The sequence below is a fragment of the Penicillium soppii genome (genome assembly GCF_028829465.1).
Source record: "Penicillium soppii strain IBT 18220 chromosome Unknown utg000010l, whole genome shotgun sequence".
Lineage (NCBI taxonomy): Eukaryota > Fungi > Ascomycota > Eurotiomycetes > Eurotiales > Aspergillaceae > Penicillium > Penicillium soppii.
The window spans coordinates 1,991,459-2,019,095 of record NW_026643240.1 but is presented as its reverse complement, the minus strand read 5'-3'; the positions used below and the strand labels follow the sequence as shown (position 1 = coordinate 2,019,095).

The window sequence follows — 27,637 nt, the reverse complement described above, 5'->3', positions numbered from 1 at the left end:
AGTGGAGAACTTTTGGAATAATCACTGGGAGATCAAATTGATAAGAAAGAAAACAAAGGATGTTGCAAGCACAAATGCAAGTCTGGAGCAAGCAACGCGGCCTTACTAGTACACATCACATCAACTCCATAGCAACCGGGGCAACTGCGATCACCATGTAAACAAGCTGCCCAATGATTAGGTCAGCCAAAGCGGTGCCCAAAAAAAGGAAGCACCCAAAGCCCAAAGGCGGTGAACCCGAAAGCCAAGTTCGCTTATGTAATTGTCAGGAAAAGCGAGCTAACCCTAAATTAGTTTAGTTGCCATCTGTCGGTAAGTCGACCAATCAATCAACAGCACACAAATCGCTACTGTGCCCTGAAACCCTCTACTCTCACTCCGAAAAAACGATCACTTCGAGCCTGACCGTTCCGTATCTCGACAACCACCTATCCTCGCCGCCCCCGGGACCTTCAAAATGAAGTGTACGTTAGGACCGTCCGACTCATTCTTGCGAAACACCATGCTAACAAAAATGTTACAGTCATGAAAGTTGGCCGTGTGGCCATCATCACCCGTGGCCGTTACGCCGGTAAGAAGGTACGACCAAAGACCCTGCTATCCTCCCCGAAGCCACACGAGAACAGAAAAAGAATAGAAAGCAAAGCACCGGACGACACAGCGAAGGACTCTGCAAGGACGAGCGCACAACGGCGTGGAAAAAAACGAAAGCCGCGATGAAATTTCAGAATGCTAACGCAGCATTTTTTTTGCGAATCACAGGTCGTCATTGTCCAGCCTAACGATGCTGGCTCCAAGTCGCACCCCTTCTCCTACGCCATCGTCGCCGGTATCGAGCGTTACCCCCTCAAGGTGACCCGTGGTATGGGCAAGAAGCTCGTCGACCGCCGCAGCCGCATCAAGCCTTTCATCAAGGTCGTCAACTACAACCACTTGATGCCCACCCGTTACACTCTCGAGCTCGAGGGTCTTAAGGGTACCGTCTCCAACGACACTTTCAAGGAGGTTTCCCAGCGCGAGGACGCCAAGAAGACCATCAAGAAGGCCCTTGAGGACCGTTACACCAGCGGAAAGAACCGTTGGTTCTTCACTGCCCTGCGTATGTTTGGCCTGGGGATAATTGCTCATTAGAATTGCAGTACTGATACGATCATACAGGTTTCTAAACGGTTTACTTGGGCGTTTTGTCGTTTTGAGCGCACGGGTCTAGGTGAAGGCGAGGTCGAAAAACCATCGAGCACATTCGGTCCCCTGCGAGCATGGGATGGGAAAACATATACCATAGCTGGAATCAGATTCGGAATTGTGTCGATGAACTCCAGTTTTAACGAGGGGCGCCACTTCCATACCTGGTGTCCGTCTGAATGAAATGGAAAATGAACAATTACTTCAAAATCAATGTTGTCTTTGAACCTGTGAACCGGTCAACATTTTCTCCCTAGGTCTGGAGTCTCCGGCTTGTCCGGTTGTCATTTCGACTCGCCGATGAATGACCTCGTAGTCATGAGGTATTTGTCAAGTCGTTCTGATATTGGTACTCTTGATATGTACATTTTCATTTTATCTGCGCTGCACATTCGTAAGCCCTCGATGCAATCAATCATTCGAGCATACTTCCTACAGTATAGTTATAGTCTGGGCCCTAAGACTCGGTTTCATCCCAGCTACGACATTTTTTATTGAGGAAATTGTTCCAACATCTAAACCGCACCTTGACGATCAGAATGGTCTAGGTCTTTTCTCCAATCTTGACGCAAATATAGATTATCTCCGGTCAACCCCACCCCCGCCAAGATATACAAGTGCGCTCAACTTACACAGAATCCAGAACGAACCATTTCAACCTGTCGAATATCATCTGCGCTACTTCCATCATCGGCTTTGTAGCCACTTTAATCTTAATAGATTTTGAGCGAACCACCAAGAACAAAGAGACCAATCCATGGATTCCTTCGGCACATCTGCAACATCTCAGCCAACAAGACAATGAGCAATGAGCAATTAAAGTAATACCAACCCTTGGAAAAGGACAAAGACCCTTTGTATCTATCCTCATTGTCCGACCCAGTCCTTGTCCCCCTACCACCTTGTCCCCCTACCAGCCCAGTCCTCCACTACCTATAAGCGCCCTCAATCCCAGAACCAACAAACCCCCCAACCAACCACCCTCGCCCTTCAAAAAGAATGGACGGATCCAAAACATCCCAGAACAACGAGCCAATCTCAGTCTGGTCACATATCCACGCCCCCAGAAGAACTAACATCGCCCAACCCCTCCAAACTTCCTCCCCCTTCCCCCTCCCCCAAACACCCAGCCAAAAACACAGCAGATACCTCCGTGCACGAACCCTACCAAGTCCCCCTCCAAGCTCTACACGCACACTCTACCACCCCAAAAACGTGGCTCAACGCCGCCTATTTCATCTGGGAAATGGCCGCCGGCCTAGCTGACAGTGGCAGGAATGCAGAGTCGGCGCTTATTCAAGGCAACACATAGAGCCGCCTGGCGGCGTACCCAGACACAGGTCGAGAGCGTAGCTGACAGCCCAGAGCCATTCGCGATAGACGTCCCCGTGCCACCGTTCTATGTCGCTGAGGTGGTAGCTGATACGGGGCACGGCGAGGATTGGTTCCACCTCAGGGCACGGGTTGGTAGGGAGGCGGTTGATATTGTGTTTGGGGGACTGTGAAAGTTTGTTTGGTCGCGGGGCGGCGAGGTTGGGGTCTGTGAGGTTATTCTTAGGGCTCCTACTGTCACGCCGCCGGGCGAGGGTTCATTTGATCCGGCTTGCTGTGGGAGGGCTTTTGAAAGGCTCCCGGTACTTTGCGGCAGCGTGTTTCTCGTGTGCGGAAGACATAGGGCAAGGACTATGGCTTTATTCGACTTTTGAGGAGAAAGAGAAAGAGTAGGCTCATAGAGCGATGATATTCCCTTGTCATCTCTGGTAAGTGTTCATTATTCTCTTGCCTTAAGGTCTGTTTCCTTCATCACCAACAAATCTACATCAACTGTGTTCTTCTCCAAACTACAAAGTAAGCTTCCCAAGCAACATGAATCTGTAAGATGTATGATCGGCATCTTAAGTTCAAACGCCACAGGACTCAAACAAATCACGAACGTCGAACACGTAAGTATTTGGAACAGGCGACACTCTTCTCACCATCAATACCACCCATCCTATGCACTCATTCCGAAAGTACACATGTCAATCACGAAAGCACCCACATGCCGACCATCAAAATATTATGCACATGCATAAAGCCCGTCTCCAACGAATCACATGTTAACAGCATCAACAAACAACCTCGCGCCGGTGGCGCAGTCTAGAGGAAGCAACGAACAAACTCCAAGCGTGGGATTATTCCGGACAGCGCTCTTGGCACATCTGTCGACGTGGTAGCCTCAGGGCCAGCTCAGGGCAATCCACCCGAATGCAATGCTCCTGCCAAGGCTTGGACAAAGCGCTTCTTGAATATGCGATCCGGCTTTAATTGTTTCCCATTGGGCCCTGGAGATTGCCTTGATAGAGTAGTGCTGTTTCACGTGACAATCGCTTAAGAAATTGTTGACGATTGGATTGAGGAGATGCGTTTCGCATGTGAATTGACTCTGCGACGGGGATAAAACAGATTCGCGCGGTTCACGGGCCTCCCGCTATGTAGGGCCTTAGCCGTGTGCTTTTGTTATTTTTTTATTCGGAAGTATAAGCTCGCCACCCGGGCTTAGCGGGTGGCTATTTTTTGAGATACAGGTTTCGTGGAGTTAGAGAAATAGATGTTTTGTTGTATTGTATACAGAATAACCGTCCAACCTTTGAATGCGTGCTTATCATCTTCTCTATGGAGAAGGGATTATCTGCACGACTTTAGGCATGTCACAATTTCAAGAACAGTGATAGGGTAGAAAATAACATCGGTCCGAGAGATCAAGGAAGATTCAGTCCAGAACTGGAGATGTAAGTAAGTACGTTGGAAAGAAGTGGACCGACGTTCACCGGTCAAGACCCATATCCAGGGATCTGCATAAGAGCTTAATCGAAGTGGGTTGCCACTCGATCGACAGGAGCCCGTTTGCTCAGAGACCTGCCATGCAGGCTCCAACAAACCTCTGTTACTCATAATATAGTTCAGTGTACAATTTCAATCTTTCATGTGCTGAGGAACGTTACAATCTTCGGCTTTCCAGATAAGTGGTACCCGACATCGACATCCCCTGTCACTTGGCTGCATGGGTTTCAAGACTAAGTGCAACGCCCAAAATTCTGACAGTTATGTATGCATAAATCGTCATATGTGTTGCACCAGTGGGTTATCAAACGCGACCGTTTCAAGTTGCTAAGGGCCGAACATCGGATGAATATATACATGTCACGACCCATGCGTACACGCTCCCCGCGTGGAAAAGTATTTAGGTCGCAGTTACGTACAATTGTATTTCGTTCTCCCGGGATCACGGGTAAGAGTTACCTAGATATATCGATATCGGTGTATAAATAGAGGGGAGGTTCGGGGGCCGACGCTCAGACCGGGTACATCAATAATCACTAATATCACTAATGTAGGTGCGGGACAGCGTGTATGGGTTCTTCCGATGGAAACGGTCTGGACTTAGAATTCAGAGGCTGCAAAGTTTCCCAGATTTGGTTTCCTTGGAGGGCAGTCTGGCCCCGAAGTAAAGTAAAAACCTTGGGTATCGTTCGCTACAGATAAGCGTGAAACGAGGTTTGCCCCTCTCTTACCTTCCACGGTTCACATGACATAGACTAAAGATATGTACTTCGTATAGAAGGTAATCATTATAACATCATCGATATAGGCATACACATACGGAGTAGAGAATCGGCACATACAACATATGTATGTAGTACACTCGTAGTAGTAGCCCTATCAAAGCATGAGTGGAACCTGACCCGCAATCACATGAAAATTGAGCTATCTAACTGTTTTTTTATGCTCTGGGTATTTCCTGTTTCCGGCAGATTCGCAATTGACTATGAAATAATCTAATGAAAGAGGAATTGAAGAAGTGCAAACAGACATACATAATGGAGGTAATCATTACATTTCCAAATACGAAGTCAATGCATGGGCGTGGGGGGACCTGAGGCTGTTAAAAGCCATTTCCTAGCTAGAACCCCAATGACCCCCATGTAAAAAAGAAAAAGAAAAAATCGAGAGGTCATAGCAGAAAGAAAATAAGATAAATAAAGATATAGGTACTAAGTAAATTACCAGTATTGCACGATATGCGCTAAGACCTGTACATGACAACGCAATCACATGTGAAAATCCTGTTTTTCTATACTGATATCTCTCTCTTCTTCTCCTTCTTTTTTTTTTTTTTGTTTCTCTTCTCTCCTATAATCTATCTCTCCTTCATCTTCAGCTTCAGCTTCATGCCCCACGCAGAATCGAAAATGGGTGAACCCACCGTTAACGGCGAGACGCACCACTCTCAATTCCTCGATGTAAGCAACTATACAATCTACCAGCATCAGCCCACCAGAACACAACTAACAAATCTAGCACTTGATCTCTTACCCCCTCATCTCAGACTCCATCTCCTACTACAAGGGCAATCCCTACGGAGCCAAGTCCCTCGAATTCGCCGACCAAGGCTACACCCGCCTCGCCAAGCCCGTCCTGCCCTACTTCTCCACGCCCTTCAGCTATGTAGCCCCCTACCTGGCCCGCGCCGACTCCCTCGGTGACAAGGGTCTCACCGAGATTGACACCCGCTTCCCCATCCTCAAGGAAGAGACCCAGAAGCTGCGCGGCTCTCTCTACAACCGCGCCTCGCTGCCCGTCCGTCTGGCTGGCGATGCCAAGGGGCACGTCTACGACATCTATGGCTCGGAATACAAGAAGTGTGGGGGCGATGGTGTCCTCGCTTCCGGAAAGGCAGTTGTCACTACTAGTCTGGTGCTGTCGCAGGAGTCGTTGGCTTGGATTAGCACTTTCTTGCAGACTAAGAAGGAAGAGGTGAAGGAGGTTGTCAATGAGAAGAACAGCCACTGATTGCTAGACTGTCTTTTTTGGAGCGTTCTTTTTTCTTGTTTTTTGTTCTTTTCAATTCTTAGAGAAAATAATACCTCGCTGCTTGCGTTTTGAGTATATCTAGTTCTATACTTCCAAGGTTGCGTGCTCAATCCCCACCCATATATCACATTTCTATTTCCAAGTCATTCTTAAAATAAATAAAACCCTCTCACTCTTTTCCAAACACATCATCCTTTCATCTCAAAACCCACGACAATCAAAGAGTTCCCAAACCCCAAACCCTCAAAGAGACATCGATACGCACGGACCAACCCAGATGGGGTAAAATTGCTCTATCTATCGCGTCGCGTCCAGAACAACCGCCTCATCACCACTCGCTCACCTCACTTAATAATAATCATAATGCCTCGCAAAAGAAGAGTAAGCCCCCCAACCAAACAACCAAACAGCAACCTAACACCCCCAGGCAAACACAGACTCCGAGCAGGAGTCGACGCCCGCGCGTCGCCGCAGACAAAACACCTCCCCACCCGACTCCGACTCCGACTCCAACAGCGATGACGGCCCCAGCGCCCCAACCAGCACAGACGCCATGGTCAAGAAGATGGTGCGCTTCGCCCTCTCGAGCGAATACTCGCGCCTCCCCATCCGCCGCAGCGACATCAGCACGAAAGTCCTCGGCGAGCAGGGCTCGAGGGACTTTAAGACCGTCTTCGAGCAGGCGCAGCGCGAGCTACGCTCGAAGTTCGGAATGGAGATGACTGAGCTACCAGCGCGTGAGAAAGCTACCGTTGCGCAGCGACGAGGTCCGTACCTTTTTCTTTCCTTTTCTCTTATTCTTTCTTTGTTTGGTGTCTGGGTTCGGTGTCGGCACTACGCTACACATTTTATGTCTATACACAAATCACTAACTCCGACCAGCGGCCCAAAAAATTGAGAAACCCTCCTCGGCCAGCAAATCCTGGATCCTCACCTCCACCCTCCCGCCGGCATATCGCACGCCGGAGATTCTCATCCCGCCCAAGGCGCCGTCGCTTCACACGGAAAGCGCATATACAGGGCTGTACAGCTTCATTATTGCGCTGATCACGCTGAACGGGGGCTCGCTGGCCGAGCAGAAACTCGACCGGTACCTTGGGCGCATGAACGCGGGCGTGGCGACGCCGATCGAGCGCACTGATAAGCTTCTCGTGCGGCTTTGCAAGGACGGGTATTTGGTGAAGACGCGGGAGATGGATGGCGGCGAGGAGATCATTGAGTATTTGCTTGGGCCGCGGGGGAAGATCGAGGTTGGGAGTGGGGCTGTAGCGGATATGGCGAGGGTGGTTTATGGGAGGGAGGGGGGTGTTAGGGGTGATATGTCGGAGTTTGAGAGGGAGGAGATTGAGGACTTTGAGGGGAGGTTGGGGAGGAGTTTGGGCATTGCGCCTAGAATTGGGCCTGCGGAGGGTAATGGGGATGTCAATGCTAATGGGGATGGGCATGGGCATGAAAATGGAGATGAAGAAAGTGAGGGTTGAGATAGACTCTTGCGTATTGTCATGAAATTGGACTTCGCGTTTCAGTTAGCGGGATATATTGGACTTGTTTTGGCTTGTCACATTTTCCAACTTTGAAGACTTCAAGTAGGGGCCATGGTGAGAATGTTAAGAACAATCCGCGTAGCAAGTTTTGTGTCAATATCAGGACTTCGTGCTCTGGTACGCGGCTCATACTACCAGAATATATTCAAAGTGAGAACGAACCTGATGTTCGCTTGACCCGTGGACTGGGTAATTGGCAATCTCTGTGCCTTGAAAAGAAAGAAGAGTGTATTAGAGAGTTGCACTTGAATTTACAGTCTTTATCGTCATCGTCGACTTAGGGCTATTCGCCTCATTTACCCGATACCCAAGACGGCCTGTATATAACTAGGCGGTCTTCCTACAAACCTGCAGCCCAGGTCGATGGCCTGTTACCCGAAATTGTGAAGTAAACAATGTTTTCATTTAACCAGGTGGTGTCGAGGGATATTCTTTTTAGTCCACGGGTTGAGATACCCCTCCAACCAATCCATTCCAACCCCAGATGAAACGGAAATCATCAGTAAGAGCAGGTATCAAGGTGGGTTGTCTGAGGCTAGTGACTGTACAGCTCCTGGCCATAGATCTAACCATCCACCATGATATCCTGCTCTGCGGCTTCTGTGTCTACCGAACAGCTGCGAGCGAAGCGGAAGAGCAATGGAATCAATTAAGGCAAGGGGAGCTTTGCGTAGATGTTGAAGATAGACTGATTGGAATAATGTGGTTGAGTTGTTGGTTTAGATTGGAGCTGGACTTGGTGATTTGCGTCTAGTAGTAGTAGCAGTAAGTTTGGCTCGTAAGGTACAGATTCACATCCGCAGCATGTCTTGGGGTACGTGTTTCGCGAGATGGGAATGAGGAAGTAGACTGGTTCTTGCTAGTCTAACAAGTGTGTACGTGTTTGCATATGCTGGACGGTAAGAGCCATGAGGTCCAATGTCGTGCTTGGCACTGGGGCGATGTGCAGGACGAATATCTACTAGGCACCGACAGCAGCAAGGTTTCCTTCGAGCGTTTCCCAGCAAAATAAAAAACAAGCAGGTTTGGGGTTCATGGTTTACTCTATGATTGTCTACATTAAGTTGCATACAATTACGAGGAAAAAAAGTGAGTCACGAAAGTATGTAGCATTTAAGCAACTACACAGCGAATTCTAGCTCGATCCAGTAATTGTTTTTGAAGAAAAAAAAAATCATCACGGCATAATTTCATCCGAGAATCATTTATTTCTTACCAGCCTTGGCAGCGGCCTTGGTGACCTTGCCAGCGCCACCAGCGTTCTTCTCAACGGACTTGATGACACCGACGGCAACGGTCTGGCGCATATCACGGACGGCGAAACGACCGAGAGGGGGGTAGTCGGTGAAGGCCTCAACACACATGGGCTTGGAGGGAACCATCTTGACGATAGCGGCATCACCGGACTTGATGAACTTGGGGTTGGTCTCGGTGGCCTTACCGGTACGACGATCAATCTTCTCGAGGAGCTCGGAGAACTTGCAAGCAATGTGGGCAGTGTGGCAATCGAGGACGGGAGCGTATCCAGCGCCGACCTGACCGGGGTGGTTCAGGACAATGACCTGAGCGTTGAAGGAGTCACAGGCGGCAGCGGGGTCGTTCTTGGAGTCGGAGGCGACGTTACCACGGCGAACTTCCTTGACGGAAACGTTCTTGACGTTGAAGCCGACGTTGTCACCGGGGTTACCGGCCTTGAGCTGCTGGTGGTGCATCTCAACGGACTTGACTTCGGTGGTGACGTTGGCGGGGGCGAAGGTGACGACCATACCGGGAGTGATGATACCAGTCTCGACACGGCCGACGGGAACTGTGCCAATACCGGAGATCTTGTACACATCCTGGAGGGGAAGACGGAGGGGCTTGTTGGAGGGACGGACGGGGTTCTCAATGGCGTCAATGGCGTCAAGGAGGGTCTTTCCGGTGGTCTTTCCGGCCTTGGTCTCCTTCTCCCAACCCTTGTACCAGGGGCAGTTGGTGGAAACCTCAAGCATGTTGTCACCGTTGAAGCCGGAGATGGGGACGAAGGGAACGGACTTGGGGTTGAAGCCGACCTTCTTGATGAAGTTGGAGGTCTCCTTGACAATCTCAAGGTAACGCTCCTCCTTCCAGCCACAGGTGTCCATCTTGTTGAGGGCAACGATGAGCTGCTTAACACCGAGGGTGAAGGCAAGCAGGGCGTGCTCACGGGTCTGGCCATCCTTGGAGATACCAGCCTCGAACTCACCAACACCGGTGGCGATGATGAGAATAGCGCAATCGGCCTGGGAGGTACCAGTGATCATGTTCTTGATGAAATCACGGTGACCGGGGGCATCGATGACGGTGACCTCATACTTAGGGGTCTGGAACTTCCAGAGGGCAATATCGATGGTGATACCACGCTCACGCTCAGCCTTGAGCTTGTCAAGAACCCAAGCGTACTTGAAGGAACCCTTACCGAGCTCGGCGGCTTCCTGTATGATGGATTAGTATGATGGATATAGAAGTGTATGTAGAAATGAGTTGTGATTTACCTTCTCGAACTTCTCGATGGTACGCTGGTCAATACCACCGCACTTGTAGATCAAGTGACCGGTAGTGGTAGACTTGCCGGAATCGACGTGGCCGATAACGACGATGTTGATGTGGTTACGCTCTTCCTTACTGTAATTGAGATTAGTTCAATGAATTCTCAAGTGCGAAGAGTTTTTTTTTTGATATAACATACCCCATGGTGACGGTTTAACTTTTGTAGTTCTTTGGAAGATACTAGAAAAATCTGTGTAGAGAAGACTTGCTCAGAGACAACGGCAGAACGCGTTGAGGTACTGAGCAAGCGAGTAATCAGTAAGGGTAGTTGGAAAAACAGTATGGGGGTCAGGAGAGACTCACTGTAGCAGACGAAGAGAGAAAGAAAAAGTCTGTGGGAGGGGAGGAGGGGGAAATCCTTATATGGAGGGGCAAGCGAGAGAGGCGAGTCAGCAGGTGGGGCCAAGCCCTCACTGGTTCAGGGTTTTGATTGGCTCTCGCTCTTACCCGTGGACGCAGATTTTGCAAAGTGGGCTGACGGAAAGAAGTACAGATACTTACTACAGTACTATCACTTTGATGTTTCTGTATGTATCTCTACTTAGCTGCTCTGATATCCCTTCCGTTTCCCTGGTTTCCTCGTTCAAGGTGCTCCACTCGGTGCGAATTTTTTTTTTCATGCTCCTTCCCAGCCCACTTTTGGTGGCTCTAAACGCTTGAACTGGGCAGCAACGCAGAGGTTGGGTGAGAACCTGGTCTCATTTGTGTTGTTTATACTCTTTTTTCACTTGCCCAAATTTTTTAATTATCAAAATCTCAAAAAATAACTAGTCAATTCAAATTTTCTTTGTCCATACAGAGTACATATGTATAATAATAACCCCGCGGATGAGGGGCATATATTCACCGCCAACCCATCCCACCAACAATGTCATGCATAGAAAATCTCTGCTTTCTTTTTAGTTTCACTTTACATTTGGCTTTTGCCTCCGATGATTCATAGCATACTGTCGGGCTCTATAATAGTACTAGAGCAATTGTTTTTTTTAAATAGAATGATAACAATAGCTACATGTCGACGGAGTATATGTGTAGGCTATATAATATAAATTGAATATCAAAATAAGCCCTCCCAAAAAAATAATAATAAAAGAAAATAAAAGAAAGGTTAGATGTCTAAGAAAATTTCCCGCTGATCTCAAAAAAAGATCTGTGCGCTAGACCGTGACGTCGATCAATTGGGTATCTGAAATCTGAAATCTGAATGATATTTCGGCCCCAATAATGCGCCATGTGCACCTCGCTGTAATAATAAATAAAAAAACAAAACAGTATCGTAAGAACTCAGATCGTATCAAAGCCTGGCAAAAGCCCAGCAAACAAACATCCAAGTTTAATTCTCTCTCCATCGAGCACCGCAATCAGTACACTAAGAGCTGTCAGAAAACGGGCGCCTCATGTACTTAGGACGTAAGGAGGACATACCTTCAAGAATGTAGTCATGGGCTCGTCTGCACTGCGAATCTGCAGCTGGAAGAAGTACGCACGTTCCCCATTGCAGGCTTCTGCGGGGCATTGAGCTGCAAGATCTTGTCAACGTCCTGTTCTGGTGTTCTGGCATCGCAAGCGGCACAGCTATTGCAAATAGCTCTAAAAAGACCTTGTACTTACTTGCAACACTGTCGGCATTGGCAAATTCCTCTGCACCACCAAAGACATCGTCCACTTCCTTTTGTTTCAAATCGGTCCTGTCGTACCATTCTTTCTCCAGCGCGGCTTCATAGGGACAGGTGCGGCATTCGAAGCGGTTTGTGCCCATGGGGAAGCGGGTACTGGGCTCTGCTTTGGAGATGGTGAGTGCATTGCTGCAGTTGGGGCAGACTGGAGGTAGAGAAATTAGTATTTGCTTTGAGTGTCACTGGAGGGTCAGTTTAAAGGAAATAAGACATACAGATCAACATTTTGATGGTCTGGACCTGGGTGTTGCAAGAGTGAGTCTCAGAGTATTGTGAAAAGAACCTGCTAGTAGCCCAGAAAATGTGAAGTCCTCAGCAGCTGTAGTTCTTATCCGGCGCAATCATCACTGTCGATGAGGTCTAGACGCGCGGCTAATTTGATCGGATCCGGGTAATGTATTGATCCGGACGGCCCGCGCGTGAGATATCCCTGGGGATCAACTCCGATAACCAATAACCATAGATCTATCGAACAGGGGCTTTGACAACCATTTGATCTCACAGTCGACTCTGTACATATCGTTTCCTGTCCTGAACGACAAACATTCGCTCGAGGCCGCCTGTCCCATACACCGCCCTGTCTCGCTACTACTTAGCTCCCCGCATCCAGCTCCAATCGCTGTAACAACAACAACTCGACACTCGGGTATTCCGGATCGAAACCTGATAGATAGAATGGCTGACGAGGTATGCATCCACCATGACCCTTAACCCTTGCATCGGATCGACACTCATGCAGGAAAATCTAGGGCGCATCACCCCGCGAGCTCATCGTGGAAGCCTGCCGCCGGGACCAGCCGCACTTGATTGAGCAAGTGCTGAGCGAAATGGAAGACAAGACAAATGAGCAAGTGGCACAATTCTTCAATGAGGTCACGGATCCCATGGGGAACCACGCATTGCACATCTGTGCCCAATACGGAAGCTGTATAGTTTGCCACATCCAGGAGTATCTCCAAGCTGCCTCGACAATTACTGACGCCCCTCTTATAGATGACGCCATGGACGCGTTGTTCGACATCCAGTTTTTCGAATGCGACCCCCTGACTCGCCTGGACAAAGATACCCCCCTACACATTGCGGTGCGGTACGCCAATGACAAAGACAAAGAACTGGGCGCACACATGATCAGCATGATGTGTGAGGCTGGCTGTGATCCCCGCGTGCGCAATAAGCATGGCCAGAAGCCAGCGGATTTGGTGTTCAACAATGATGAGATTAAGAAGACTCTCCAGCAGACGGAGTATATCATGGCTGAGGGTATTCAAACCAATAATGGGGACTCGGATGATGGCGAACCAAGCGATAGCGATTAGGCGTGTATGTTCATATGTTCTATTACAGACTTTTTCTTTTTCTGATTAGAACTTGGAGTCGAGAAGTCTGCTTTGGCAGCTTTTGTTGTTCTCGGGGATTAAACCGGCCATATCTTCTGTCTCTGTTTTACGATTATTACGAATTGAGTCTGGTTTTCTCGAATTTATAGACATTTGAATTGGCTGGTGCTAGCTGCAGAATACAGTTTTGAGTAGTTAGTGTGGAAGCTTCATCAAAGTCTCACTTATATATCTCCCATCGCTGTATGGGATAGAAATGACATTCGGTCTAGAAAATCTAGTAGCACTCTTAAAAAGTATCTCTTTTCTACATGAGTACTAAATTTCCCCTAGGACTCCTAAAATACTCGCTTCTTCTGCCTGATACCCTTTCATGGAAGATTCAGAGTGGTCAACTATGCCCAAATATTGTTGCAGCGGGAACCTTTGATACAAGCTGTGTCCAGACTTCCAAACACCATGGAGCAAAACAAATCTAATAAGCAAGGAAATGCCATTCGTCTATTTCCATAGGGATATCACATAACTAAATAGAGCTATTTCGCCGCTGCAACAAGCTTCTGCACCTGATCAAGCCACTTGCGCGAAAACTCCTCCTCAGTAAAGCGCAGCGCCGAGCGACGCGCCCTCTGCCGCATTGCGACCTTCTCCGCTTCCGGCAAAGCAAGCGCGGCCTCAAAAGAAGCAGCAAATTGCTCTTCAGTCTCAGCGCGGAAACCTGTTGCTCCATCCCCAAGGTCAACGACAATGTCTTCGCGCGGACCGCCTGAGTCGTGCGTTACACAGATGAGACCAGCGGCCTGGTACTCGACGACGCAGATGCCAAAGTGCTCGTTCCACATAGCATTAACGCCTACGGAGGCAGTACCGAGGTGGGACAGCATGGCGGGCCAACTGGCGTCGCACACGAACGTGGTTTGGTCGCGGATGCGGAGTTCGTGGGCCAGGAGGCGCAGGTTGTAGATGTGGGTTTCATCGGGGCTGGAGTGGCGGACGGATCCGATGAGCACGAGGCGTGGTTGGGGTTGCCCTTCGTAGGCTGGGTTGGCAGCTCGTTCTTGGAGGAAGCGGGCGAAGGACCGCAGGACTAGAGGGTGGTTCTTCTCGGGTCGGAACTGCGCAATGTACAGTAGGACGGGTTCGCGGGCCTTCTCGCTCTCGGCGTCCACAGCGATTGTTGATTCCAGTTCGGAAACTGCTGTTGGGGGGAACACTACTGCGGGCGATGAAGCGGTGCCGTCACCGGTGCTGGGACTGCTTTTCTTGCTGGTGCCCCAAAGCGTGCGGATGTGCGCTGCTGTCCAAGATGAGTTGCACATCACCACGTCCACTTGCCGGCCGACCCAGCCGTAGAGCTTGGCAAATAGTTCCCAGTAGTGGCGCTTGATCATGCCTTTCCACCCTTTACCTGCGCCGGAATTAATGCCCTGGACTCCGCTCTTGTCGTCAAGAGAAGCAAGCATGTCGGTTGATATCGTTGGATAATGAACATAGGCACCAACCGGCACTGTAGGGAACAGCCACTTGCACATGGCAAGGGTGAAGGCATAGCCCATGGTATCAATAAAAACATCAGGTACGAGGAGTGTAAAGGCATCATAGGCAACAGCCAGCGACCCCAGCGACTGTCCCAGCAGCGTCATGTATGGGTATGAGCTACTAACGACGTACTTGCGGGTCGTCAAGTACAAGAGTACTACAGTTGGGGCGTGTAGTTGGATGTTGAACCGGTTCTCCACCCGCTCCAGCATAGCAGCTTTGTTCACTTCATGATCACCGGTATAGATAGCGCAGATTGCCTTCGGCCAGCGCTTTTGTGTTGCACGAACTGCTTCCCATAGGACGCGTTCGCCACCTCCACCAGCATTGCTGTAACTGGTCAGCACTGCATGCAATATGTATAGAACGAAAGCCGTACCAAAAGGGGTGGAAGAAGCCAATAATCCCATCCCAGTCCTCCGAGCTCTTGTTATTCTCCCCAGAATTACTACTGCTCTCACTGCTTGTGGCAGTCTGTACCCCGCTCGGGCCTGAGCTATCCACCTTCTCCCAGTCCTCGTCTTCGGCACCGTTCCGCGATAGCGAAGTTGTTGAAGCCTTTGGTCGTGGTGCGCGTAATTCTTCTTCTTCGGATCGCGCCCGCGCGATCACATATTCACGGCGAGACCGTGTTCGTCGCCAGATCAACCAGCCCACTCCCCGAAAGATGAAACCGAGAAGAGCACCTGTTAACTTCGGAAGCAGGACGGCCGTGACGGTCAAAACCAACGCGGCCAGAATGGCTTCTTGTAGGAGGGCCATGGTAAAAAGGCAATCAAAGAGACGTCATCAGACGCACATAGTAGGATTTTATAGCAAAGCTGGTAAAATGAGACTGAAAATGTTTCCCCCCTCTCTTTGTCAACAAGTTGCCAATGCGTAAATTACATACGCGTCACATGATGATCTCCAATTTCCCGATCTCCGCTCCGCGCATAACATTTGAGATGCTTCACTTTTTTTATACCTTTCCTTTAAACAGTCATGTATCCCCTCCGTTCAGTCACGGCATTGCGCTCAAAACAGCGAGCCGTGCAATTGACCCAATTACAAGCTCGATACTTCCACCCGACAAAACCAACACAATCCGTGATCGAAACCGTACTCGATGGCTCTACCGCGGTCATTCAAGGCATCCACACAGCTTCCTGCCTACCATGGGTAGCCGCTATCCCACTCACAGCCTTGCTTGTTCGAGCATCCATTGGCTTCCCCCTGCAATTCTACAGTCGACTGCGCGCACAAGAAGAAAAACGACTACAACCACTTCTATCATCCTGGGGGGCTGTTGCGACTGAGAACGCGCATAGGAAAGCAACCGGTGAACCGGAGCGTAAAAAGCAAATTGCGGATATGCTAAGGCGAGAAACGAAACGCATTCACAAGGCATGGGGTATCTCGACCGCATACCGCCCACTTATGATATTGCAAATACCAGTCTTCATTACAGTCATGGAGAGTCTGCGCAGCATGAGCGGTAACAACCAGGGTATTTTTGCATGGCTGAAAACAGTTGGCCAGTCAGAAGAGAATATTTCTGCTGCTGCTGCCACTGCAACCTCACGGCTCGAGCCTTCTTTCATGAGTGAGGGCGCACTCTGGTTCCCAGATCTGTTGGCTGGTGATCAGACGGGCATTCTGCCAGTTCTTCTTACTTTCTCAATTTTGGGAAATGTGGCATCTGGATGGAAAACAAAGCCTTTCAAGGAACTTTCAGAACTTCCTAAGTTGCTGATGTACAAGGAAGTCACCTTCCGTGGTTTGCGATTATTTGTCCAGGCTCTGTCATGCCAAGTTGGATTGATGGCTTTCGCTAATCAGCTGCCTGTTGCGCTGCTGCTTTATTGGATCACCAGTACCAATATTGCTACTTTGCAGACCTTGATCCTGGATAAAATAGTGTTTGCTCCGAAGATGGCCCGAAAGCCCTTCCTGAGGAAATATGTCGCCTTCGAGAAGCCAGGCACTGATGATCCTTTCCAGCTCAAAAATCTGCGTTGAGACCACCTACCGGAGTTGTTTGGTCTGGTTAGGGTTCTTCACCAGTACTTTGTCCAGCAACATTCCATTATATGAAGGGTACTTCACCCACCCACTTGCAGCTTTGGGCCTTTTTTGGGAAACTTGCACGTCTGTGATGTGGTCAACGACCACACCAACAATTCGATACAAGATTTGATCAAAACTAGTAAAGACCCTGGTCTTTGGTCAACTGTCAGGCCTGGTTCGCTGGACCGAACTAAGTCAATTGGCACCCAACATTCCTCCGACTATGAGACAACTGTGAAGCCCTGGGCTTACCAATCCTAGTCCATCAGTCATAATCCCTGAAATTCTGGGCGACACTCAATCCACCGACTGGTTCGATGTTTGATGTACCATAGTTTTCTCACTATACTGCATCCATGTACCATATGTCCTGCTTCTACTATATATCTAAAAGCACATAATACACCAAGCATATCTAAAAAAGTGATCGTATGCAAGACTATGTTTTATCCAGGCTTAAATTTGCAGTAAAATCATTTAAATCGCTCTGGAGATAGCTATGCCAGGGCCGCCGTAGATCGCAAAAACGTAGAAAACTCCCACCACCCTTCATGTCTATAAAGGGATGCAACGAATAGATTATAGAAAAGCAAACGCTCATAGCTTTGCCTTAGGAGTTTGCTCCGAGGCACTCGCTTCCTTGTTAATTTCGACGGTACGCGAGTCAGGACCCTGGCCGAAGAAGATAACCTCAACAGTAACGTCATCACTAGACCGAGAGTTAGCATAGATTTCGACATACAAGAGAGAAAGAGAGTATAAGAACATACCGGTATCGACGAGAGTAGGGGCTGGGTAGTGTCAACAAAGCACAAACCATGTCTTTGTCCTTGCCACCCATGGCATTTCGGACAAGATGCGTCGCAGCGTTCTTGTCCTCAACAACAAACCGACTAGCCGCACCAGCAATATCATACTGCTGCTGGCGGATAGGTCGTCGTTGGCCTTCAGACGATCCGTCCGCTACGGTCTCCACGGGCAGTTGCTTCTGGCTACCGAACCAGCTCTGCAACCAAGCCTTGCTAGTACTGCCACTTGCCGCTGCAGACTGTTGTTCCTCAACCCACTGGCCGACTAGACCAACAACTTCTTCGTTGCTCAGCATCTCCCACAGACCATCGGTAGCCATTACGATAAAGTCGCCCTTGGAGGGATCAACCTTGGTAGTGGTGATGACAGGCTCGGCGGTGACGTAAGGAGGAGTCTTTAGCAGAGGGTGGGGAGTGCGTCCGAAGAACCTGGCCTTGATAGTATTTTGAACATCTCGGCTCCACTTGTAGAAAGCGTCGCCGAATGCACGGCTAGGCTCGAGTTGGCCGAGAATCCGGCCGTTCTTGGTGACATATTGCTCACCGGGGTGCTCTTCACGCAGACGCTTGATCTCTGACGGGGTCCCACCAGTCTGGTCCTCGGAAAGGGCCTTGGCGGTCCATTTTCCGCTCGGGCCCCGACGGCCGAGAACTACACGAGAATCTCCTGTGACAGCCACCTTCAGATTCTTGGACTGGGAATCGTAGAAGCTGAGAAGAGCGCAAGATCCAGAGAGAGCAGGGGCGAGGAGTTCGGCGGCAACACGGCGTTCCTTGGACTTGAGGACCTCCTTCACGCTCTCATGCACGATGTCATTGTCGAGACGGACGAAGCCCTGCTTGATAGCGGCATCAATGGCTTCAGATGTCGGTACGATGAGGGATGAGTCAGAAGAGGCGGCTTTATAGGTGGCGTTCAACTCGCGAGCGACATATGAAATCAAAACATTGCGCAGTTTAGCAGATGTTGTCCAGCCCCTGGTTTGTGTCAATAAGTATTTGAAGTTCTGGTTCGATCTTCGGATTGACTTACGAGTGACCATCAAACACTGCCCAGAACATCCAATCGCTGCTGGGTTCGCCATTATTGACAGCAGCTATGGATGCTGGGATCTCAACAATCTTCTCCGCATGGTCGTCCTCAATCGGCGAGTTGCTAGCAACTTGAACCACATCGTATCGAACAACACCCTTACCCCGGTTGACCAAGTATGATTCTTCGTTCTTACGTAGCTTCTGCGTAGCTTGCTCCGGCGTCAACATCTCTAGAACCTGGCGATCTGAGTCGTCTGTATGCTTGGCAATAGGCTGGTCTCCGGAGAGGGTCGTGGTCCAGAATTGATCGCCACTGACTAGCAACGCACGGCGCGTGGATTCAGTGGGATCTTCTGCGTAAGCGGAGTTAAGAGCGGTAGAAGCGAAACCCCGGATCTGAGTGGCAGCTGATTTCACGGAGTCACCCTGATAAGCATACCAAGCCCCAGAGGCAACAACGGTCGAGAGAACGGCGAAGGAAAGAGTTCGGCGATGCATCGAGGAATTGGTGACTACCGGGGTATACGATGAGCGCCGGCCACTGGAGTATGATCGAAGACCGCGTAGCTGGTTGAGGGACAATGGGCACGGCCGCTTAGCGGCGATGTTCCATACCGGTGCACGCCGAGCAGTACGGCAAGCCTGAACAGTCGCCTGACGCATTGATTCGGCCGGAATAGAAAATCTGATTGATTCCCTTGCCCTTCGCAAGGTTAAATCACAAATCCGAGAATTTATGTAGAAAGTGAAAGCTTGTCGAGAAGCTGGCCGTGGAGATGGCATCACGTGCTGGGGAAGGGTACAACGCTAGTGCAAATTGGGATGTGTCGTCATTCTCCGCGGTTCGCGGGTTTGTTTCGGCGCTTTTTTTCACATTTGTTTCACTTGGTGAATTATTTCTCAGCAGTTCAAGGGTTTTTACCTCGGTGAGGATAATGTCATCACGCGCAATTAGGAAGCTGCAGAAGCTTCGTGAGCAAGAGCAGAAGGAATCATCGCAGCAAGATGAGTCAAGTGAAGATGAAGCGCCCCGCCCCGCAAAGCCCAAGTTCAATGCTTTTGACTTGCTGAATGCTGAGGATGATAATGAAGAAGAGGAGGAGGAGGATGAGGAGGATAGTGCGGACAAATTGCAAAAGGAACCCGCCGCGCAACGATCAGAGCCCGAACCCACCCCGCCAAAATCGAAGAAGTCCAATAAAAAGAAGAAGAAGAAGGGCGCAAAATCCTCTGGACCTCCCAAAGCAGCAGACACAAAAACCAACGCAGAGCTAGATGAGATTGATAGGGCACTTAAGGAGCTATCGGCGGGTGGACATTCAACGGTTGGTGCTGGTCAATCGACCAATTCTCAAGGCGTTCAGGACTCATTCCCGAAGACTACGGACGAGTTGCTTGGCATAGATCCCAAGTTCCTCAATGCGACCAATGAGATGCGCCGACTGTTTGGAAATGTTGTCCTAGAGAACTTCGATCAGCCATCTGACGCTGGAGCTGGCCGTCGCCGAGACCGCAATCGACAGATGATTGACCTTGCTCAGGCTTTGACGGGAAAATATAGTCCAGCTAGCAGAGGCCTAAGCTTGGGAGGATCCACACAGCGAAAGAACGTTCTCATGCAAGGCAAGGATGATTGGCCACGTGCTCCCAGTGGAGGGCTGGGCATGGAAACTGTAGAGAAACTCTCGTCTGGGGACATTCTCTACAAGATTGTGCACAATGCCGGCTATCAAGATGTACAGAGACAGTTTGAACAGTGCGTTGAATCAATGGATCCTCAGAGAATGATCGCACATCTTCAATACAACCCGTACCACATTTCTACTCTTCTCCAGGTTTCGGAGATCGCCAAGCATCAGGGCGATCATGCTGTTTCCGCCGATCTGATGGAGCGAGCGCTCTTCAACTTTGGACGCTCAGTGCATTCCTCATTTGCCAATCGTCTAAGGGACGGCGAAGCCAGGCTAGACTTTATACATGCTGAGAACCGAGAGTTCTGGCTTGTTGGGTGGAGATACATCTCCAACCTGGGCATGAAAGGAACGTGGAGAACAGCGTACGAATGGTCCAAGCTATTGCTTAGTTTGGACGACAGCGATCCTTATTGCATGAGACTTCTCATCGACCACCTTGCCCTTCGGGGCAGAGAGTACGCACAACTTGTCCAACTGTGTACTCAAACACGCTTCAGCCGAGACTGGGCTGATCTACCTAACATCCAATGTTCTCTGGTGATGGCATACCTACGCTTAAACAAACCGCAGGAATGTCGCCAGCAGCTACAAAGCGCCATGTCCCGCTTCCCATGGGTCTTTAGCAGGCTAGCCCAGGAACTTGATCTCCAACATGTTCCCAAATCAATCTGGGGCAAAATGCCACCCAATAGCTCCCACGAATTGCTCACAGAACTCTACATAATTCGTGCCAAGGATCTTTGGAATACCCCCGAGGCAGTTTCTCTCATCATGGAGGTTGCCGACTCCATTTCCGGCGAGGCAGAGCCCAACGAGCCGCCAGAGATCACTTTGGATATTGCTCGTCATGTGGTTTTATCCGATCTCCCCAAGGTGACCACCCATCTTCCAAACCACTTTGTGGCCGGTCGACTCTCCGCTTCCGACCCACTCCCTCCTTATGAATCCGAGGCCTACAAACAGCAATCCGAGCCTGCACCCGTCTACATGGCTCCGGCTGGTGCTGGCGGTGGCGACGTGAACTGGCTGCAAGATCTTCTCGGTCAGATCGACAATGGCAACCGCGGGGTCAACGATCCAGATGACGAGGGTCGCCAGATAATTGGAGGCTTCGGCGATGACGATGAAAATGACAATCATGATAATGAAAACGAAGATCACTACGACATCCCGACATCACGTCCTCCACTTGGAGATCCAGCCGCCCTTGAAGGATGGCTTTCACGCGAGGGGCTGCAATCCCTCCGGATTTTCCTGTCTCAGTACGGCATTGACCGGGGCAATTGGAGTGAAGTGGTGGTGGAATATGCGCCTCTGACTAATTATCTGGAAGCAATGGAGAGACTCTCAGAGGCATCCCGCCAACGTCTGTTGGACACCACCATCAAGGAATCTCTTGGAGATTTCGCAGTGAGCATGCTGGAAGATGAACTTGCCAATATGCGAGGGGATTAGATCTGAACTGTAGTGAAGGTTCCGTGGATTCCCAAGTTATCATGTCGTGTAATAGTACCACCAGGCATAGATCTAGCGTGTTGATGTACAAATCTTTCCAATTTGTTTGTCTATACCTGCATAGATAATCAATGCACAGAAAATCATCGATCTCGAGTCTTTGGGCTATAAATAGTTCAGATCGTACATATGGGTACGATAAGACAAAAGCACAGTGCTACGGGCTTCGGGAGGTATATATAGTTGTAAAGCGATTGGATATTTTGTGCTACATCGAACATCGAAATTGATACATCTATGTACATATGTAGAAAACATCCAAGATTTGAATTCCAACGTAGATTCAAACCCTGGAGGATGTTGATTTGTTTCAGTTATTATGATCCCACATTGTAAATACCTAGTATTGTAGACCATAATAAAGTGTACATCATTGGCTGTCAAAATCTCATTTCAAGTGCGTCATCCCGCGTCTACAATTCTTTAATTTCTTCAATTTCTTCAATTTCCTCGATAAAGAGGTCAAGAGGCACTCAAGTTTGAATGAATAGACGTGACTCGACTATTTCAATAAATTTTACATGAAAATTTTCCTTATCAGCTGGAGTGCTCGGACCCTGCAACCCAGCCTTGCGAGAATTCGTGCCGCTGCAGATAGCTGAGGTTTTCATTTCAACCCACCGACCAGACCGCAACACTCTTCGTTGCTCAGCATCTCCCATTTCACCATGGGATATGAGTCTATACCCCTAACGGCCCGTGAGGCCGCCTCAGGCCTCCTAGGTTCAGTATCCATGACCTGCTGGATCTTCCTGCTGGTACAAACCCCGCCGTTTTCGCGCAACTCCCAAACTCACCATCTAACAACCGCGCTAGGTCCCCCAACTAATCGAGAACTACCGCAATGGTAACGCCGAAGCAATCTCACTCCTTTTCGTCTTCGTCTGGTTCGTCGGCGACATAGCGAACCTTGCCGGCGGCCTGATGGCCGGCCTCGTTCCCGTCATCGTCGCGATCGCAGTCTACTTTTGCATTGCGGACGGCGTGCTCATCGCGCAGTGTTTATATTACAAAGCGCGTAACTCGCGTGAGCCTGCTCATCGCCGCCGCTCGTCCGTTGAGACTCCCGACCCGGCTACCCCGCTGCTGGGCCGGCGCTTCAGTGATCCGATTATATCTTCGCAGGGACGGCGCCGGTCGTCGGCATCACAGCGTGGGTATGGGGCTGGACGGCGGGAGAGCCAGGTTGAGGATACGCTTGCGAAGATTGTTGAGGAAAATGATACTGGGCGCAAGGCTTGGTCTAAAAACATTGCTAGTGTGCTTGGTATCTTTGTTGTTGGTATGGCGGGTTGGACTATGGCTTGGCAGACGGGGATGTGGGAGCCTGCGCCGATTGAGAATAGTGGTGACTCTGATGAGGCGACTGGTGGGTTGGTGCTTGGGTACTTCAGTGCTTTGTGCTATCTTGGGTATGTTTGGCTCTGTGAAATTGATGGTGATTGGGTTGATGTTGACTTTTTGCAGAGCGAGATTGCCTCAGATTTACAAAAACTATAGCGAGAAGTCTTGCGAGGGTATGTTGTTTGCTCCTGGTGTATGTCAGCTGTACATGCTAACATCTTTCCAGGATTGTCGCTGCTGTTCTTCATCCTCTCCCTTATGGGCAACTTGACCTACGGCGCGGGCGTAAGTGATAGTAAAAAGGCTTCGGTTAGAAGCAATATCGCTAATACTTCGAATTAGATTCTTTGCCATTCCACAGACAAGGATTACTTCCTCACCAATCTCCCTTGGTTGATCGGCTCTCTCGGTACTATGTTTGAAGATGTGATCATCTTCATTCAATTCAGGATCTACGCTGTTCAGGAATCAAACCTCTCCGCGGTTTCATAATCCTCCATTGTTCTTCTGTTGGGGCTTTCATGAAAACAAAAATGTCTGATTATGTATTAAAATAGATTTCGATTGTGTGCCTGGGTACACTGTGGGTGGCTACATGTAGTTATGTTTTGTATCGCTTTTGTTGGTTTTGTTGGGCATTGAAAATTTGGAAATAGCATAGCGTTCGTTGTTTTGACATTACTAGCAATTTGACTTGGAAATTGTTTTTGATTTGTCTAAGGATTGATGAAATAGCTTTGCAGTCACGGCACTGCGTGTCTTTATGTATGACCTCAACCACAGAGCCAGCCCCGGAGAATAAGTCAAAACCAGAAGCCTTTGAGATACAGAGACAGAGGTTAGATATACGGCGAAGGTTGGCCGCCGTGACTACACTTGCGCAGGCAACATGCACAACGGATGCACGGGCGTTGAGACATCTACACAATGTAATGATCAATGCTCCAGGTCGAGGTCGAGATCAATAGAGCCGCATAGCCCTACGTCAAGAAACCTACTACGTTCTACACGAGGACCCCACGCAAGAATCAAAACAGCATTCGTTGGTTCATGATCGCATGCCGGACGTAACATAGGAGGCGAGCAGAACCAGTTCAACCAGTTCAACCCGACGAAGGCGACAAAAGCATCGTACATCTACTCGCCAGACCAAAGCAGAGCTCTGGTCATGGACAAATCAAAGAAGTGTGCCAAACGTCTTTCTTCAATTCCCCTAAATCCTGGAAGCAACAATTGTTTCGGAATCGCATCGGTATCCGATCCAGTCTACCCCGGCCATGTCATGACACGGAGGCACACCGAGCGCCCAGTCTCCATTGAATATCCATGTCCGTTTGAATTCTTTTGCTAATTTTCTTTTTTTCTTCCCCGGGTTCTAGGTCTTCGTAGCAGGGGTCGTGGAGTATCGAGTACAAGAGAGAATCGTCGAGGGAGCCGCATTGCGGCAGCGGTAAAAAAGGTGTGGGATAGAGAAAAAAGGAAACGAGTTCAAATTCGATACGGAGTTTTTAAGACGCTTAGTCGAAGAGACCGAAGCCCATGTCCTCATCGGACTCCTCCTTGTCTGTAGTGGGGTTAGTACTGCTTGATAGTTTCATGGTTGCATGATGAGGCTTACCCTCTTCCTTCTCCTCCTTCTTCTCCTCAGCGGGAGCGGCGGCACCACCAGTGGCGGCGGCGGGGGCAGCGGAGGCGGCACCGGCGGAGCCGACGTTGGTCAGGAGCTCCTTGACATCCTTACCCTCGAGGGCCTGTAAGTTGAGTAAGTCACCGAATCTCAAATTGTCGCGCGCGACCAAGGTCGCGTGTGTCGATATTGGCGCGGGTTCCGGAAAGTGTTCAGGTATTTACCTTGGCAAAGATGGTGGCCCAGATGGGCTCGACTTCCTGGACCTTGGCGGCACCGAGGATGGTCTGGATCTTGTCGGCCTGAATGAGAGATTCGAGGTCAGTCACAAATTTCGCGTAGTGGTTGTTGATCCCGGTGGCTTTGCGGTTGCTTGTTGTATTCCTCCCAAAGATCATTCCCGCACAGGAGATAGAGATTCAAGTACAATCTTCAAGCCTCCGCTAATCCATCAATTTCAAAGAATTTTGGGATACGTACGGAGATCTCAAGACCGTCATCGGCCAGGATGAGGGCGGCGTAAGAGCAGGCGAGCTCAGCGGTAGACATGTCGGCGGGTGGACTTGGTCTTGAAGAAGAGTTGTGAGAAAGAAGAAGAGAGGAGTGTCGAGGTGCCCGAACAGCAATGACCGTTGTGTGGGTAAAACCCTCGCTTAGGGCTTGGACTAATCAGGTTTAGCTTGTCCCATCTCTCGTGACCGCCACGCTAAACTATAAACAGACTAGTCAGATGACATAATCTTGCATGCTTCACTGGCTTCATTATGCCTGATCCCCAAGGCAGAAATCTCCCTGACATCACCCGGCGGGGCACCAATGGACTGAACGAGACCATCTTTTGACCTATCTTCACATTCAAAACAGCTATTCTCTTTGAGTTCTTCCCCTTTGATCCCTGCTATACCTATCCCTATCCCTCTCACCTACCACCTTCTCCAACCATGGAATCGCCGGCAATCCCGGGCCTGCTGGATCCCAGCGAGCAGCCTATTCTCGAAAAATTGCTCCGAATTCGCGACGCACTCCTACTTATCAAACAGGATAAGTCTTCATACATCAAGTCCCGCGATGTCCTACCACACTACGAAGAGGTGATCGCAGAGGTGGAGCAGCTCAATTCTGTTCGCAAAGAGCCGGATCGCCGCTTGGTACACAATCGCCGTGAGTCTCCGGTTTATCGCGTGCTCATTTCGGAGTGACTGACACTCTGTGGTAGTGGATTATGTCCTGGATGACTGCTTCCAGTTGATCTCCCTACTGTTCTTGACCGTTGGGAGGAACAACGAAGCTCCCGCAGTGTAAGAATGATCCGCTCTACCCCGCGATCTTATATCATGTCTGACATCTTGATAGCTATTCTTTGGCGACTACCATTCAGGTATATATCCATATTATCTCTTTGCTATCCTCAAAATACTCTCGGATCGGATTGCTGACATCATTGTGTAGCGTTTACTCGATCACCTCGGAGAGGCCGGATTCTACAGCTCCAAAGACTTGAACTCGATTACCAAGACCCTTGAGTCTACCCACGAAACCCTTGAGCGTGGTCGTAATACCTACTCACCCGCTCTTCTTACCCTTCTGGAAAATCGCTTGGAACAATGCGAAATTTCTCTGAAGAAGTTGCAAAAGGGTCTTGCGGCGCTGGCACCTCCTTTGGCGCAGACACATGAGACACTCGTTTCAATTCTGCGGTCAACATCTGCTGTGAATACACGGTCGAAGGTATCCAGTCCAAAAAAGATAATTTTTTGGGTGAATATGGACTGACACTTTGTTCATAGTTCTCGGCATCGGAAGTGAACGCTCTCCGAGAGCAACTCAAGAAGATCGAAAACACCATGAAGGACGGCAGCTTTGTCGATACCGAAGGTAACATTCTCGCAGGTCAAGATGAGGTGAAGTCTTTGTTTCAACGGTGTTGGCGTTGGACTGAGATTGTACTCGAGCGGTATGTTCCAGACTCGTGTTGAAGGACTAAGGGCAATCGCTGATTATCTGACAGAGAGGGAAAAATCGACGAACGATTCCGCGAACAATATGAGCGATTGCTGGAAATCCGCAATCAACTGGACCGCTTGTCTGTAACTCAAGCTTGGTCTTTGCGCGAGACCGATCTCTTTGGATACCAGCGAAAGCTTGACCGTATCGACGAAGCGCGAATTAATGGAAACTTTGTCGATGCCGAGGGTCAGCCAGCCGATCTTCACGCGCAACGGGTAAATTTTCATCCAATTTATTTGATAAAATCTCGCTAACAACTATCCAGACGCTGCTCTACCTTATCCGCCGCAGTTATGCGTACATCTACGCGCTATTGATCTCATCAGAACCCGTATCCGAAGCTCTACTTCCAGTCTATAATCAACTTCAAACCCTGCGCCGATGCTTGATTGAAGTCAAAGAGTCTGGAGGCGTTGCAAACTCGCGCGAGCTCTACCCATACAGCATGAAGGTATGTCGATCCCCTCTGACGGCTGATACAAGACTGACCCAGCCAGCTCAACTCAATCGACAATATGCGCATTGACGGGAAGTTCTACGTGGGCCCCGATATTCCCGAGGGCCAGGGGAGTGTGAATAACCTGCTCGCCGAATGCTACGATTTGGTCTGGGAGCTCCGCGCTGCGGTGGTCGATGAGGAAGAACAGTCTTAGAATATCGAGTCTAGTAGACTTTGTTTTTTCTTCTATCTATGTTACTTTTCTCCGTTTATGAATTTGGCCATGACATGTCCTTGGCATCCAGTGGTCTTTGATTGTATGATCAGAGTCTCTCTTTTCTTGTTAATGTTACGATAGGCGTTTGGGATGGGACTGTGGCATTTTCTCTTGAGCACATGTGCCCTCTGGTGGTCT

The 27,637-nt window shown here is 49.5% G+C and overlaps 13 protein-coding genes across 13 annotated transcripts; 8 read left to right on the top strand and 5 right to left on the bottom strand.

Annotated features, from left to right (window-relative positions):
- Positions 1-457: 457 nt before the first annotated feature.
- Positions 458-1,166, top strand: N7529_011416 (60S ribosomal protein eL27; the record flags this gene model as incomplete). The annotated part of the gene is made up of 4 exons (XM_057246942.1): positions 458-464; positions 524-579; positions 763-1,099; positions 1,159-1,166. 4 exons carry the CDS (start codon positions 458-460, stop codon positions 1,164-1,166), a joined length of 408 nt encoding a protein of 135 aa, XP_057092291.1.
- A 4,098-nt stretch (positions 1,167-5,264) lies between these two features.
- Positions 5,265-6,018, top strand: N7529_011415 (putative pathogenesis associated protein Cap20; the record flags this gene model as incomplete). The annotated part of the gene is made up of 2 exons (XM_057246941.1): positions 5,265-5,468; positions 5,527-6,018. 2 exons carry the CDS (start codon positions 5,265-5,267, stop codon positions 6,016-6,018), a joined length of 696 nt encoding a protein of 231 aa, XP_057092290.1.
- Positions 6,019-6,402: 384 nt separating this feature from the next.
- N7529_011414 (MAGE domain-containing protein) lies at positions 6,403-7,520 on the top strand (the record flags this gene model as incomplete). Its single annotated transcript, XM_057246940.1, has 3 exons — positions 6,403-6,420; positions 6,467-6,806; positions 6,922-7,520. 3 exons carry the CDS (start codon positions 6,403-6,405, stop codon positions 7,518-7,520), a joined length of 957 nt encoding a protein of 318 aa, XP_057092289.1.
- A 1,268-nt stretch (positions 7,521-8,788) lies between these two features.
- On the bottom strand, positions 8,789-10,295 carry N7529_011413 (translation elongation factor EF-1 alpha; the record flags this gene model as incomplete). The annotated part of the gene is made up of 3 exons (XM_057246939.1): positions 8,789-10,036; positions 10,097-10,226; positions 10,291-10,295. 3 exons carry the CDS (start codon positions 10,293-10,295, stop codon positions 8,789-8,791), a joined length of 1,383 nt encoding a protein of 460 aa, XP_057092288.1.
- A 1,189-nt stretch (positions 10,296-11,484) lies between these two features.
- Positions 11,485-12,052, bottom strand: N7529_011412 (DNA-directed RNA polymerase III core subunit RPC11; the record flags this gene model as incomplete). Its single annotated transcript, XM_057246938.1, has 4 exons — positions 11,485-11,520; positions 11,577-11,671; positions 11,763-11,972; positions 12,043-12,052. 4 exons carry the CDS (start codon positions 12,050-12,052, stop codon positions 11,485-11,487), a joined length of 351 nt encoding a protein of 116 aa, XP_057092287.1.
- Positions 12,053-12,502: 450 nt separating this feature from the next.
- Positions 12,503-13,143, top strand: N7529_011411 (ankyrin repeat-containing protein ANK1; the record flags this gene model as incomplete). Its single annotated transcript, XM_057246937.1, has 2 exons — positions 12,503-12,514; positions 12,577-13,143. The coding sequence occupies 2 exons, from the start codon at positions 12,503-12,505 to the stop codon at positions 13,141-13,143; spliced, it is 579 nt and encodes a 192-aa protein (XP_057092286.1).
- Positions 13,144-13,700: 557 nt separating this feature from the next.
- Positions 13,701-15,465, bottom strand: N7529_011410 (alpha-1,2-mannosyltransferase ALG11; the record flags this gene model as incomplete). Its single annotated transcript, XM_057246936.1, has 2 exons — positions 13,701-15,033; positions 15,083-15,465. The coding sequence occupies 2 exons, from the start codon at positions 15,463-15,465 to the stop codon at positions 13,701-13,703; spliced, it is 1,716 nt and encodes a 571-aa protein (XP_057092285.1).
- A 222-nt stretch (positions 15,466-15,687) lies between these two features.
- N7529_011409 (putative mitochondrial export translocase Oxa2) lies at positions 15,688-16,704 on the top strand (the record flags this gene model as incomplete). The annotated part of the gene is made up of 1 exon (XM_057246935.1): positions 15,688-16,704. One exon carries the CDS (start codon positions 15,688-15,690, stop codon positions 16,702-16,704), a length of 1,017 nt encoding a protein of 338 aa, XP_057092284.1.
- Positions 16,705-17,349: 645 nt separating this feature from the next.
- Positions 17,350-19,259, bottom strand: ptcF (type 2C protein phosphatase ptcF; the record flags this gene model as incomplete). The annotated part of the gene is made up of 3 exons (XM_057246934.1): positions 17,350-17,461; positions 17,523-18,539; positions 18,595-19,259. The coding sequence occupies 3 exons, from the start codon at positions 19,257-19,259 to the stop codon at positions 17,350-17,352; spliced, it is 1,794 nt and encodes a 597-aa protein (XP_057092283.1).
- Positions 19,260-19,531: 272 nt separating this feature from the next.
- Positions 19,532-21,745, top strand: N7529_011407 (transcriptional repressor TCF25 family protein; the record flags this gene model as incomplete). The annotated part of the gene is made up of 1 exon (XM_057246933.1): positions 19,532-21,745. One exon carries the CDS (start codon positions 19,532-19,534, stop codon positions 21,743-21,745), a length of 2,214 nt encoding a protein of 737 aa, XP_057092282.1.
- A 728-nt stretch (positions 21,746-22,473) lies between these two features.
- On the top strand, positions 22,474-23,641 carry N7529_011406 (PQ-loop repeat-containing protein; the record flags this gene model as incomplete). Its single annotated transcript, XM_057246932.1, has 5 exons — positions 22,474-22,563; positions 22,622-23,217; positions 23,273-23,322; positions 23,376-23,434; positions 23,492-23,641. 5 exons carry the CDS (start codon positions 22,474-22,476, stop codon positions 23,639-23,641), a joined length of 945 nt encoding a protein of 314 aa, XP_057092281.1.
- Positions 23,642-24,666: 1,025 nt separating this feature from the next.
- Positions 24,667-25,325, bottom strand: rpp1 (ribosomal protein P1; the record flags this gene model as incomplete). Its single annotated transcript, XM_057246931.1, has 4 exons — positions 24,667-24,713; positions 24,768-24,900; positions 25,001-25,078; positions 25,257-25,325. The coding sequence occupies 4 exons, from the start codon at positions 25,323-25,325 to the stop codon at positions 24,667-24,669; spliced, it is 327 nt and encodes a 108-aa protein (XP_057092280.1).
- Positions 25,326-25,717: 392 nt separating this feature from the next.
- N7529_011404 (uncharacterized protein) lies at positions 25,718-27,436 on the top strand (the record flags this gene model as incomplete). The annotated part of the gene is made up of 8 exons (XM_057246930.1): positions 25,718-25,937; positions 25,993-26,074; positions 26,130-26,154; positions 26,226-26,504; positions 26,564-26,730; positions 26,785-26,998; positions 27,049-27,234; positions 27,281-27,436. 8 exons carry the CDS (start codon positions 25,718-25,720, stop codon positions 27,434-27,436), a joined length of 1,329 nt encoding a protein of 442 aa, XP_057092279.1.
- Positions 27,437-27,637: the final 201 nt, after the last annotated feature.